This window comes from Myotis lucifugus, unplaced genomic scaffold (assembly GCF_000147115.1).
Source record: "Myotis lucifugus unplaced genomic scaffold, Myoluc2.0 scaffold_38, whole genome shotgun sequence".
Lineage (NCBI taxonomy): Eukaryota > Metazoa > Chordata > Mammalia > Chiroptera > Vespertilionidae > Myotis > Myotis lucifugus.
The window spans coordinates 1,716,662-1,731,132 of NW_005871086.1; the positions used below are offsets into that span (position 1 = coordinate 1,716,662).

Genomic DNA, 14,471 nt, shown 5'->3' on the forward strand with positions numbered 1-14,471 from the left:
TTTTTTGTCATCAGTTTTATGTCGTTCAATTATATTCCACAAATGAGTGAGTATCATGTGATATTTATCTTTCTCCACTGAACTTATTTCGCTTAGCATAATGCTTCTCCAGGTCCAGCAATAATATTCTCAAGGTCCATCCATGTTGTTGCACATGGCAGTATTTCATTCTTTCTTATGACTGTGTAGTATTCCATTGTGTATATGTACCACATCTTCTTTATCCAGTTTTCTTTGCTCTTTGGTTGTTTCCATATCTTGACCACCATGAATAATGCTGTAATGAACATAGGGTTGCATATATCTTTGTGAATACATGATTTTGAGTTTTTCGGGTATATACACAGGAGAGGGATTGCTAGGTCATACGGTAGCTCTATCCTTAATTTTTTAAGGAATCACCAGACTGCTTTTCATAGTGGTTGTATGGTTGTACCAGTCTGCATTCCCACCAGCAGTGAATGAGGGCTCCCTTTTTTCCACAACCTCTCCATCACTTGTTATTGCTTGTCTTGTTGATAACGACCACTCTAACAGGTGTGAGGTGGTATCTCATTGTGGCTTTGATTTGCATTTCCCTAATTGCCAGTGGGGTTGAACATCTTTTCATATACCTATCGGCTATTCATATGTCATCGTGGGAGAAGTGTGTTTTCAGGTCCTCCGCCAACTTTTTGATTGTGTTGTTCGTTTGTTTGGTGTCGAGTTTTATGAGTTCTTTTTCCCCCTTTAATTATAGGATGCAGCCCAGCGGATGCTGGCCACAGGCGAGTGTACTCCTGAGGATCTGTGTTTCTCCCTGCAGGTAATGGAGTAAAAAGCTGGGACAGAAAGCTGGGGCTAAGTTGGGATTCCCTCTGATGTTTTCCCCTTGTCTGTCCCCCACAGGAAACTGTGTTTGCAATGCTGGTAGAGATCACAGAGCGGGCCATGGCACATTGTGGCTCCCAGGAGGCCCTCATCGTGGGAGGTGTAGGGTGTATGTATCATTGGACTCTTTCCTATTCTTGGGCATGTGCATCTTCCTCCTGATTGTTTAAATCTGAGGGTTTGGGGAAATTACCAGTTTTATTTCTTATCCTATGCTTCCCAATCCTTGCCCCCTAGGACCCGTACTTCACTTTCCTAATTAAATGCACATGCGGCATACAGCTAGACTGGAGAAATGGCTAAACTAAGTTAACCCTACCCACCACCTCGTCATAGGTAATATGAGGCTACAGGAAATGATGGAGACAATGTGCCAGGAACGTGGAGCCCGGCTTTTTGCCACAGATGAGAGGTAATGGTCCTTGTCCTTTCTTGATTTTTTCCTCCAATTACTGTAGTTTTCTACTTTCAGACCTCAAATTTCATATCTCTGTTTCCTTCCCAGATTCTGCATTGACAATGGAGCCATGATAGCCCAGGCTGGCTGGGAGATGTTTCGGGCAGGACACAGGACTCCCCTCAGTGAATCTGGGGTCACGCAGAGGTAAGTACCCCCTTGGAGGGAGTAGATAGCAAAAATCAGCACATCAGAGGGTCCAGAACCATGAGAGCAGAGAAGAATGGAAGATGTTAAAGGATAGCCATCCACCAAGTTTTTCCCATTTTTCACAGGTATCGGACAGATGAAGTAGAAGTCACCTGGAGGGACTGACAAGGTGAACAGGATCAGAGTAGATAGTGCCCTAAGTGGAGCCCATTATCTCTCTCCTGATGGGAGTCCTGGCCAGGTTATGGACTCCCCATCATTTGAACCTCAAGGTGACTCAGCAATAAAATATTTTTGGTTTTGTATGTTGGTAATCGGCTTGTGTTTTTGAGGAACAATATGGAGATGGCACTGAATAAATTGTTGGTGGTGGTGTGAATGGATAAGGAGGCAAAGGTCAGAGCAGCGTCTTGGGGGTTGCTCCTCTGAAGCAAAGATTGAGGGGATAGCTTAGGCCCCCTTCTAGCATCCCCTTAATAGTGGTATCATAACTAATACTAGTTTCAGGCCTTGTGCTAACTGCTTTACATTCATCGTCTCATTTAAATTCTTTGACATAGGTGCTCAGGACTTCCTTCAAAATAGCCTGGAGCCAGGTCAATTGCATACTAATTTATAACTCAAGAATAAAACTGCCCTGCCCTGGCCAGGTGGCTCAGTTGTATGGAGTGCCATCCTATACACAAAGGTTACATGTAGGCTCGATTCCCTGTCAGGGCACATACCTAGGTTGTTGGTTCGATCCCTGGTACAGGAGGCAACCGATCAATGTTTCTCTTCCTTTCTCTCTCTCTAAAATCAATGAAAACATATCCTCTGGTAAAGATAAAAAAATGAATAAAACTGTCACTCCTACATGCAGGCTTGAAGGGGGGCCCCAGGTACACAAATCTTGTGAGAATTAATACTGTCATGCCCTTTATCTTGTTTATGTCACTCACCATAAGAAGTCCCAAACTACCGAGTCATCTCTCATCTTTTAGACTAATAACCATTACTCTTCACCCTCTTTTTTGTCCCCATCTACCTTCCTCTCCTAACTTCTGGAATCCTTTTGTGCTCTTTTCAACTAATGGCCAGTTACTAACAAAATTCCCTATACCCTTAGCCTCTCCTCTGAATGTTCCCTTTACATTCCTGCTCTGAGCCCTGCTTTCTCCTGAGGACTCTGCCTCTGCTCCCACCTCCAATGGTGGTGTTTTCTCTCACATCCTTTGTACCACTGGGCCTAGAGGCAGTGAAGTTTTTCTCATACTTCCTTACACCATTTTTAGACTATTCTCTCTTATCCGTAACACTCTTCAACTTTGAAACACTTGTCATTCGGATTATACCATGCCAATACCACTCCTGTCATGGATCTTGATCTCAGTATCCATGTGGATTAACTTTCTAATGCTCTGGTCTCAGTTTTTTGCTCCTTTGGTGATCTTATCCCCTTCAGCAATTCATTCCCTTGGTCATATTCTAGACCTACAACCACTTCATAAGTCATTCCCAAACATCCCACTCTCCCACTATTATCTCCAATCTTTCCAGTTTATTCCCTTTAGTGCACTGAATCCAACAATTCATCCTTTCACCAAGACCTATAATCCATTGATCTTCCTTTCCACTGACCTCATCCCCTCTGTGTCTTCATTTCCCTCCTCCATCTAAATTTTAATTACGAGCACTTTGTTGCAAACACCTCACTTCCCTTGCCTCTCTCTGTAATAGTCAACTCTTCACCTACTTTACGCCTAGACCCATGCAGCCGAAAAGAGTGGCAAAAGGTTGATTTGTCTTACTTTAAATCCATCACCATGAAACTTACGTGAGTCCTTAGACTACCTAGCAATATTCCCTGCATCTCCAACATCTCCCCTCATTCTCACTCTTACTTTGGTTCCTATTTTAATGAGAAAACAGAAACAATCAGAAAATGTTCACAAGCTCCCACCACTACATTTAACCATCTCTCAGTGCATACACCCTATATACTCTGCTTTTCCTCCTGTTACTGTATACCAGTGGTTGGCAAAGTCATTAGTCAACAGAGCCAAATATCAACAGTACAACGACTGAAATTTCTTTTGAGAGCCACATTTTTTAAACTTAAACTATATAGGTAGGTACATTGTTATTAACTTAATTAGGGTACTCCTAAGCTGGCCTTTGCTAAAGACGTCCTCAGTCTGATTGAGGTACATTCGCTGAGGTCGACCCCTGCCAACTCTCCCATCCACACTCGTCTTGTATACTTGTTTCGTCTATCTCCTTTCCGAAAACCGACTTCTGCGCATGGGCCACGAAGTTTCATTCAGCGCCCGCACGTGGTATTTTGTAGAAGAGCCACACTCAAGGGGCCAAAGAGCCGCATGTGGCTCACGAGCCGAGGTTTACCGACCACTGCTGTATACCAGTGGTTCCCAACTGGGAGGCAGTGCTACTGGCCAGTGGCCAGGGATGCTGCAAAATATCCTACAATGCACAGAACAGCTCCCTACACAAAGAATTATCTGGGCAAACATGCCATTGGTGTCAAGGTTAGGAAACCCTGCTCCTCTCCAAAACCTGAGCAGTACAGTCCATCCTCTAGCTTTTAGGGACGCCTCTCAACAATTCTCTCTCCTTTCTTTAGTCAGTATTCCTTTTCTTCCTGGATCTTCCTATCAGCACACAAAGATGCTATCATTTTTCTCATCTTACAAGTACATGAACCCCTCAACCCCATTGCCACTTCCAATAGCTTCCCATTTTTCAGTAAAAATCTTAAAAGTTGTCTCCAGTTCCTCTCCACCAATTCCCTATTTAGTTCATTCCACCAAGACTGTTCTTATCACGGTCACCGATGACTTGGACAAACCTAAAGGCACATTCTGTTCCATCTTACACAAGCTGTCAGCAGCATTTGACTCCCTCTGAGACATTTTCTTTACTTGGCTTTAGGACATGTGCTCTTGTTGCCTCCTAGCTCACTGACTACTCTTTCTTAGTTTCACTTGCTGGTTTTTCCTGATCTCTACAACCTAGTAACTCTAGGGTTCAGTCCCTGGACCGCTTCTATACACATACCTGCAGTGATTTCATTCAGTCATTTTTTAAATGTTAATCTTTTTTTTTTTTACAGAGAGGAAGGGAGAGGGATAGAGAGTTAGAAACATCCATCAGCTGCCTCCTGCACACCTCCTACTGGGGATGTGCCCGCAACCCAGGTACATGCCCTTGACCGGAATCGAACCTGGGACCTTTCAGTCCACAGGCCGATGCTCTATCCACTGAGCCAAACTGGTTAGGGTGGTTAATCTTTTTTTTAAATATTTTTTTTATTGATTTCAGAGGGGAAGGGAGAGGGAGAGAGATAGAAACATCAATGATGAGAGAATCATCGATACGCTGCCTCCTGCATGCCTTCCACTGGGGATTGAGGCCTCAACCCAGCATGTGCCCCAGACCGGAATTGAACCTGGGACCCTTCAGTCTGCAGGCCAACGCTCTATTCACTGAGCCAAACCAGCCAGGGCTCATTCAGTCTTTTATATTAAGACCATTTTAATGTGGATGACTCCAATTTTTTAGCTCCAACCTGGACTTCTGTCCTGAATATCTAGTTACCCATTGACACCTGGATTTCGATGGCATTTCAAATTTGACATGTTGAAGTTGAACTTTTCTCCCAACTTACTGCTGCAATCTTTCCTATTTCAGTTAATAACAACTTCTGTGTCACAGCACCTTGGCATTATCTTTGACACCTCTCTCATCTTCTCCAGTTTATCAAATCATGTTGACTTTACCTTGAGAATATATCCAGAATCCCACTTCTTTTCACTTCCACTGCTCCGACCCGAGACCAAATCAGAATTACTGCAGTAGCTGGTCTATCTGCTTCGACCATTGCCCACTTAGAGTCAGTTCTCAACACAGCAACCAGAGTGAATAGTGTTAATATGGAAGGCAGATTGTGTCACTCTTACACTCGAAACCCTCCGTGTTTTCCTGTATTAGAGTAAAAACCAGAGTCCTTTAAAGTCTCTGAGACCTTCCATGAGCGGTCGCACCCTCCCCCACTTACTGCTTGACCTTGCTTCCTGCTACTCACCTTGCTCACTTTGCTCCAGCATATTGGCCTTTTTGTTTTTCTTCAACACCAAAGGTGTGCCCACCCCTCAAGGGCTTTATATTTCTTGCTCCTGCCTGGAAAGCTCTTTCTCCAGGTGTAGCTTACTACATCAGAGTCTTTAAGTCTTTGCTTAACTTTTTTTTCTTTTAGTGAGGCCTTCCTGACAACCCTACTTAAAATTGCACTCCTTCAACACTTTCTAGCTCTCTTCCCTGTTTATTTCTCTTCATAGCACTTATCACCTTCTAATCTAGTGGTTTTACTTATGATCATTGCTTGTCTCTTCCCATTAGAAGATAAGCTCTCAGGATGATCACTTCGCGAGGTATATGTCTAATCACTATGTTGTACAGCAGAAAGTAATATAATATTGTGTGTCAACTGTAAATGAGAAATAAATTTTAAAAAAACTCCATGAGAGGAGGGGACTATCTTATTTTATTCATTGCCATATTATCTTCCAGTACTTAGAATGGCCATTCAATTAGTATTTGCCGAGGGATGAATAAGTTGATGGGGAAGTAAAGCAAAGAGATCATCAAAGGACTGTAAAGTAAGACAGGCAAAAATAAAATAAAAAAGAATTGGGATTATATGAGCTTGGGAAAAGAGTAAGTTTCTGATTACTTACTAAGTAGAAAGTAGGCCAAACACTTTTATTTACAAAGAAGAGATACATAAATGGGTTGAAAATGCGTTAAGATAATGAAGTTTAAAATCAGAAACTTTGGCATGGAAGATAGAGTGTTCAGGATACAAGTAGAAAGAAGATAAATTTCCCTAGAATATATTTGAGAACAGGCATGATCTCTGCTTCTCTAGGCTTGGGCAGTTAATTTTATAATTGGGAGTCAAGTGAGTTATTCACATTTGCCTTGGGTATTTATGTGTAATTTTTTTATTAATATTATGGGGTAGAATAGATCTTGAAAGGAGGACCTTTGGCACTGTAGTAGGGGCATTCTTACCTTAGCAAGTTTTGGGTGCTTGCTTTATTTTTTAAATGTATTTTTATTGATTTCAGAGAGGGAGAAAGAGATAGAAACATCAATGAGCAGAGAGAATCGATCAGCTGCCTCCTGCATGCCACCTACCGGGGACTGAACCCAGTAATTGAACCGTGACCTCCTGGTTCATAGGTTGACACTCAACCACTGAGCCACCTTGGCTGGACTGGGCTCTTGGTTGAGGCTTCCCAAGAATAGTCTTAACATTTGTGGAGCCAAGAGACTATAATCATGGCTTTGTGAGTCCTAAATTATGGGTTCCTCCTCCTAGCTTAGTCTCCTGAGCCTCCTACAGGCTGTGTGTCCTGCTGATTAACAGGAACGAAGCAGTGGGGGGTGCCAGGCCCCAGGGCAGGCTGACTGAGGGAGTTCGGGTGCTGTTCCTCAGTTTAGCCATTGGACTAGCCCTATGCTAGCATCTATGTCCTGCACTTGGGAATTTTCCCAGACTCACATGACTGAGGGCAACACCCTGAGGAAACACTGCCGTAGGACTTCATGAAGACGCATGTGCCACTCCAATCACATGGCTACGAAGAAAAAGCAGAGGACAAGGTAAATGCCATTGTCAGTCCCTATTCTACAGCTTCTCTTTTCCCTCAGCCAGTACTCCCACTGCAGTCCTGTTTCATCAGATTCCGGCTCCTCCTCCCCCTCTCTTTATTTGCCAAAATATTCAGTGAAAGTGTAGCTTATCTGACACTTACTTGCTCCTTTAGGTACTTAGGTATGAAGAAGGAGGAAAGAGGAAGAGAAGTGTTTGGGGTGGGGGGTTGGTTCTGACCACATCTCTTGAGGTTTGCCTGTGAGCTCAGGTAGTGGGCACATGTTGGAAGCCAAGCCTGAACCTTGTGAGGACGAATGTATCCTAGGGCAAGACAAGAGAGGAACTGACATTTTGCCTACATTTCACAGCTTTTTCTGTCCTTTCATCTGCAACAAGTGGCCCAGTACTCTCTCCTTCCCTTCCTGTCTTCTGTATTTTAGGCCATAACCTTGGGTTTTTGTGTCCTGCTCACTCCTGGTGTTTCTCCTCCAGCTGCTCAGGGGGACTTCTCACAAAAACTCTTACAGGGCATCCCATTTTTCCTTGGGAGCCAGTAAGTAGGAGATCAGCACAGTCAGCCCTCTGACTATAAGAGAGCAAGTGGGTAGCCTCCAGCCACCCCCACCCCCACCTCCCCCTGCCTTCTAGGGACAAGGGAGCAAGCTGTGATGGCCTCGGAAGTGGGAGAAGGCTATTGGGTGCTTTGTACATGCAGCTTGTTCTTGAGTCCTCCCTCAACGTTATATCCCTACCCTCCCTTTCCTGTTCTCCTCTGGAACTTGCAGAAGAGTTGAGGCTTTTTAGGGAGAATCCCTACCTCTATCATCACTGAACCAGTACATGTCCCCTGTCCACTGGCCCTGCTTGGACTGGAATTGGGATTTGAGGCTGCCAGTGTAAAAATACTACCCAAGAAGAGAGAGGACAAGAATAAGACACATTCCTTATCCAGCTTAGCAATTGCCCCCAACTCAATATCAGACCTTCCCTCTCCAAGAAGAAAACTGTTGCTATGCCAGAGAAATGTCATGTAGCTTCTTTCACATTCCTTTTTGTGTTCACTTTACTGGATTCCTTGCTCTTCTCTTCCTCACTCCCCAACTCTATTTCCCCTAAAACAGGATCTGTTTTACAATTGGTCTCCTCTCCCTTCTGAAAATCCATTCCTGTGGTATCCAGAAACCTTGGATTTACTGTGAAAGGTAGGGGTATAACAAAAAATGTTTTGTTGCATCCTTCCTGGAGCCCACCCAATCAATTACCCAAGTGTAAGCTATTTAAATGTGTGCTATTATTAATTGCTTCTCTGCCTTTGGCTAAGATTGAGTATAGATGTACACTATTATTAGAATTGGAGTACTTGCAGCAGCCCTGTTCTGGTATTGGGTCATAGCTGACCACACTCCAGCTCACCCTCACCCTGCTACTATATTTCTTCATCCACATTCCTGCCACCTGAATTTAGGAGGTAACTTTAAAGCTTTCCCCATTCCTAAGGTTTCAGGAGAACTTACTGTAACAGGTAGGAACTCCAAAGCAAAGTTCATTTTTCTCACATTGTGTTACCTACGACTCGTCTTGGTAACTAAATAAGTACACTTACCTCCCATCACACTGTCTTTGACAGCCAATTTCTACACCAATTTTGACACCTTATCCTTTGCTTAGGCCCATCCCTTTTTGACACACTTTGATGATGTTGGATGGGCAGGCTTAATTCCTGTGGCATCCTTAAGAGGCAGACATCATAGTTGTAGTCAAAGTCCTTTATTGGGAAAAAGATTAGGAATAAGAGCTGAAGAGAGGGGAGCTCCCCTTCCTGGGGACACAGGTACTGCTTGGCAGCTGGAGGGAACAGGGCTTCACCATGATTACATTTCCTCTTCCCCTGGTTCCTGACCATTTCTAAGCCCATCTTCACCTCCCTATGCCCTCCACCCTCCACTTGCTATAACATGCCAACACAGTCTTCCACAGCAGATATCAGCACCTCCTGCCAATTTTGCTTTTATTCCAAGACTAGTACATTGGGCTTCAGCTGACCCAAGTCTGTGATGTGAAAGGAGAGGCAACGAGGGAAGAAGGAGACGGGGTGACATTGGGCACAAGGTAACAAAAAGTGTTCGGCAGTTCGGCAGGGTGACTTGCATGAGGCTTTGGGCCCTAGAACATAGCCTGGCGTTAGATATGACTATATAGAATGAATGAATCTTCCAGTCATTTAGCCAGTTGACATAATTCTTAGAACTTAAATGCCTTGGGCTCATAAGAGGGGGAGGCAGAAATGTAGGCTGTGACTGTCCCTTCCTTAAAGCATCCTTCTACCAACCCTCACTACTCTCAGTTCTCTGAACTCACTCGCTGACCTGTTGATCTGCCCACCCCTTTTTCTTCCCTGTACTTAGTCCCCTCCCACTGAGAGTCCTTTCTTCTCATACCAAGACCACATCCCCACAGATTACAAGATTCATGTTCTTGTGAAGACCTGCACAAAATCACCAGGGCTGGAGAGCACCTGCCCTGTCCCATGGGACAGCAAGCTCCCTGGCACCAGGTAAGTATGTCATATGTGATAGAGGCCCAAGACTACAAGCTGCATGTGAAATGTTGCCAATTAATTTTTTTTAAATTGTAAATGCTGTGCAATCTGAACCAAACTCATTTGAAGGCAAGATCCAATTCAGAGGCTATCAGTTTTCAAACCCTGGTCTAGAGACTCCCTCACCGGAAGTTCTTGACATGGTCCTCGTGTTGGTCAGGCTCACTGAGTAGGACAGCGCTCTTTCTCTTTTCATCACTTATACCCTAGCACCTCAGAGAGGCAGAAACCAGGACACTAGGTTATTCTGGATAGAAGGCATGAGTGGAGGGCCTTACCGATGGAGGTAAGAAAGTGTGGTCCACATGATGACAAAGAGGGCTCCTTTGGGGAGAGCTGGCGCAGGGTTTTGATAACAAAAGTTGAACCATTAATGAAGAGGAAGAATATGCTTTATGCCTGGACATCCTTCTCACCTTGAGGTCCCCAGAGATATTGGTCCCAATGAATACCCCATGGCTAAGGAGAAGATGGGAAACATACCAAAGAAACTGCCTTCCAGACCATGCCATTATTTTCCAAGAAAATGCTTCCAACATAAAAGTGCAGGGGGAAAAGATGGAGTTTTGAAGAGTATCTCTGGCTTCCCTTCATTCAGCCAAGATTATTACCCCTCTACTCAGTTTAGTGCCAGTAACTTAGGTGATGGTGGAAAGAATAAGGGGATTTTGCAAACTAGCCAGCCTAGGAACTTACAGGCTTCGAGTGGTCTGATGGTCAGTTTGCAAATTGAATACAGAATCAGAAGTCAAGGGGTCTTTTCTGAAGAGGTTTGGGCTAATGAGGTCCCTGCTCCAAGGGGAGGTATTCATTCCCTGTAGTGCATTTCTCATTTCTCAGCCATCTTCCCACTATCTCACCTTGGTACCCAAAGAAGCCAGTGGCTGGGTTTGTGGGAGGAATGTTGCAAGCTGGTAGCTGATAGAGGAGGATAAGGAAGAAGATAATTTGGACCTGAAATACCACAAGTGAAGAAAAAAAAAGGAGAAATGTGAGTGGAAGGAAAGGAGTAACAATCTACTTCACCTCCTTTCTTTGTCCCATCTTCACTCTCCCCTCCTTTCCCACCAGTCTTTTCCATGAGTGTGGCTAAATGGGAGTCCTTTTTCTTCTTGCCTCAAACAGCAGTGTCCCTTCTCATTCCAGGGGGGTGAATCTCAAGATTATAAGTATCTGGGAGCAAGAAACAGAATTTCTCATCTGGTAGTCTTATCTGGTGCTCATCCCAACAGATCCTCAGAATGAGTCCTACTTTCCCCTTGAAGAACTGACATAATGAGGAGTTTCTTCCAGCAAAACTGTCCAGTTTCATATCTGGGCCCCTGGAAATCTGCTCTGCCAGCTACACACACACATACATACAAACGTACATCTCCTCACATTTGGCCCCTCCCAGATCTGTGCAGATCTCAAAGCCATCCCCTCAGCCTTCTCCCCATCCCCCTCCCCGACCTTAATTCCAGCGCTTGCCTTAGACTCCCATGCCCAGAAAGGTGGTCACAGTCACCATGCCCACCACCTGCAACTCATTTTCGGGATCCATGTGTCACAGCTGCACCTGATACTTCTAGAAGTGCAGAACACAGAGGTTGGGGTCATGGAGACTTAACTGACCAATTTGATGCCTCCATCTGATTCTTAAAATGACTCGCCCAGGCTAGAGTCATAAAAAATGCAGGCTGGTGGCCAGCTGGCTTGAGAAAGGATGCACCAAGGAAGGGGATGGGCAGTAGTCAGAGCAGGTCCAAAAGGGTGTCCACGAAAGCTGCCATGTGCAAAGTCACAGCTACTGGGTTGAGAAAAGTGAAAATGATCCTGAAGAAACTGTCAAGTCTGGGACCCAATCCGTATGAGATAAAAAAAGTACATGTCACCTGATCAGGATACAGTCTGTGGTCTCAGCGATTCCTTACAGGCCCTGAGAAAACCGAGTGGTAAGACATCAGCCTTGATTCTGCCATAGTGGAGATGGCGAGATAGACAGGCTGGTGATGGTAGTGACTGAAGCTGACAGCAGGATAATGAGCCGTGAGCCCTGGGTGAGGATAGGAGTGGGCCCCTTTAATTCAGTCAGGGCGAATCCTGTAATCCCTTCCTACTGCCCAGCAGAGCCCTGCACTCACACCTATGCCCACCTGAGCAGTGATCCAAGGCAGCAGCAGGTAGAGCAGTGGTTCTCAACCTTGGCTACACATTACAATCACCTGGGAATCTTTTTAAAATCCTGATTTCTGGGCCTCATCCTCTGGAAATTCTGTTTCTTTGTTATGAGGTGGGGCCACAACATTAGTCACAAAGAAACAGAATTTCTGGAGGATGAGGCCCAGAAATCAGGATTTTAAAAAGATTCCCAGGTGATTCTAATGTGCAGCCAAGGTTGAGAACCACTGAGGTAGAGGATAATGCCCCAGGTGTTGAGCATGCAGCAGACCTGGTGGGGCAGGGTGGTGAGGGAGAAACTGAGGTCACCCTCAGCCCTCTCCTCCCTCCCACAGAAATACCCTCTGAGATCTCTGAGCAAAGTTCTCTCTCCCCTGTGTAGACCCGCAACCTTTGGGAACCCTGAGCTACCACGACTCCCATAACCCAGTGGAAGTGCACGAGGGCTTTGCCAGGCCCAGCCCCCACATTCTCCCATCATCTTGGGAGTGTGGCTTGGTGTGGGGCCCCTCTGCAGAGGTGGAAGCCCGGCTAGCCCCTGACTGAGACCGCAAAGATGAGGCTGAGGTCCCCAGACCGCTCCCCAGCCAGCACATCAGCAACCAGGAGGAAGGCCAGTAGACCTGGAGGTTTGTGAGGGTGGGGCATGTCAGTCCCAAGGCTTTAATGGAGGGTAAATGATGGCCCAGAAGAGAGGGTTTAACTAGTCTTCAGTGTTCGCTGTGGGGCATGTGTCTCACTGTGGCAGAGCCACACAGTCTCCAAACAGGCAGCTGCCCAGTCCCAGCACCAGGGAGTTGGCGTAGAACTGAGTGGGATCCAGTGTCCTCCTCCTTCGGGAGGTGGGGCTGGAGCAGAGACCCACCTCAGGTATGTTTCCACTGGCGTATCCGGGAATATAGTTCCCCTTCTTCCTGGTGGGGGCTCAAGGTGCTGGCCACCTCTCCCTGGCAGGAGGCCATGAAATGTCTGAACTGGGGGACAAGGGACAGAGGCTGGTCACTGTGGACCCTTTCTCTGGCCAGGACAACATCTGGCTGGCTGCCTTTCTCTGTCAAACCATTTTGGGGAGTGCAGCCCCTGGTCAGTGGGGGTACTGAAGCCTCAAGTGGAGAGCAGGGGCAGCCATGAAAGCACAGGGATTGCTGTGCCCCAGCAATTCACCTTTCCGCATCCCGCCCCCCCCACCCCCACCCCCACACCCCCCCACCCCCCCACCCCCCGCACTGCCCCATGCAAACACCACCCCTCACACCTGAGTCTTAAGGAGCTAGCTGCCTTCACTCCCGGATTAAGTCACCTTGTCCAGTGAATCTACTCAGCCTGGACCAGCCTTTATATTGGCCAGAGAAGTCAGCGCCAGCAGCCCTTGGCCTGTCCTACCTCCCTGGTAGACGGGAGAGGAAGGGTGAATGCTGCCCCTTCTCTAAATTCCTTGTCCATGAGGATATCTGCAACTGCATGGATTTAGAGGTCTCGGGGTGAGAAAGGGGCATTGTTCCGGGCGGATGGGGTGGCTGTTGGTGTCTTAAATTCTAAAGTGTCCCTAGCCTAGCCCATCCAGTCCAGGACTCTGGTCCCCACTATCTGGTCGTCACCCCAAACACCTATGAAGACACAGGGTTTTGGGTTTTGCTCTCTCACCAGGGACCCTACCTCGGTCTTGAAGGAAACCCCCTGCTGGGGTGGGTCACCTAGGGTGGTAGCCCTAACACTAGCCCCTTCACCTTCTCCACCCACGACGGACCCAGCGGGTTATGTTTGCATTTCACATCGGTACTGTTCGCTCCAGGGTCCCAGTTTCATCGTGCAGGGAACATTCAAGTCAAAACCCAGGAATGACCCCAAACATGCTTCACCGCTCTGGCCCCCGTTTCCGCGGGTCTACGCAGTCCAGTCTTCACCCACCCGCCCCAGCGCCGTCCAAGGAACGCAGCCTTTCCGTCCTGCCTCACTCCACCCAACCCCCGCACCTTCCGGCATCCGAGTTTGCCTCGCTCAGCGGCAGGACATGACCTACAGATGGAAGGGGATAGGGGGTCATCTCAGGACCGGGCCCAGGAGGATTGGGTGTCGGACTTCGGACACCCAGAGCCCAGGCCCACGCCTGCCAGCGCCGGCTAAAATTAGCGGATGCGGCCGCTCGCTCGGTTGCGGGCGAGTCCCCGCTGCCACGCCGCCCGAAGCAGAGCAAGCTGGAGTGAGAGGACGAGCGGCCGCTGGTGTCTCGGGAAGGTGACGACTGGGTTGCGGGCGAGACGGGTGGGCACGGCCCCGGGGACTGGACCTTGACGCACGCTTCTTGCTCGCTCCGCTGCACCTCATGAACCCCATCCTTGCGCGCTATCGCCTGGCTGCCTGAGCCTTGGAGTGGCGAGAGGGGTTGCGGGGGAGGGACTGGTGCGGGGGCTGGGGGAGGGGGGGGCGGGTGCAAACAGGAGGGTCGGCGGCGGTTTGAATGGCTTGAAGCAGGGAGACATACTGACGTCGCCAGGCTGGAGGCAGGGGTTCCACTGACCTCCTGGGTCAGCTCTGACCCCTCCTCTCCCTCCTCCGCGCCTCTGCAGCAATCCAGT

At 47.3% G+C, this 14,471-nt stretch overlaps 1 protein-coding gene across 1 annotated transcript in view; it reads left to right on the top strand.

Moving 5' to 3' along the window:
* Positions 1 to 1,782, top strand: part of OSGEP (O-sialoglycoprotein endopeptidase) — an 8,901-nt gene extending 7,119 nt beyond the window's left edge. Inside the window, exons 7-11 of the mRNA XM_006087455.3 lie at positions 740 to 805; positions 889 to 979; positions 1,207 to 1,282; positions 1,376 to 1,474; positions 1,603 to 1,782. Coding sequence (XP_006087517.1) covers positions 740 to 805; positions 889 to 979; positions 1,207 to 1,282; positions 1,376 to 1,474; positions 1,603 to 1,642 — 372 coding nt within the window. The 3' untranslated portion in view covers positions 1,643 to 1,782. The remainder of the gene's footprint in view (positions 1 to 739; positions 806 to 888; positions 980 to 1,206; positions 1,283 to 1,375; positions 1,475 to 1,602) is intronic.
* The last annotated feature ends 12,689 nt before the right edge of the window (positions 1,783 to 14,471 follow it).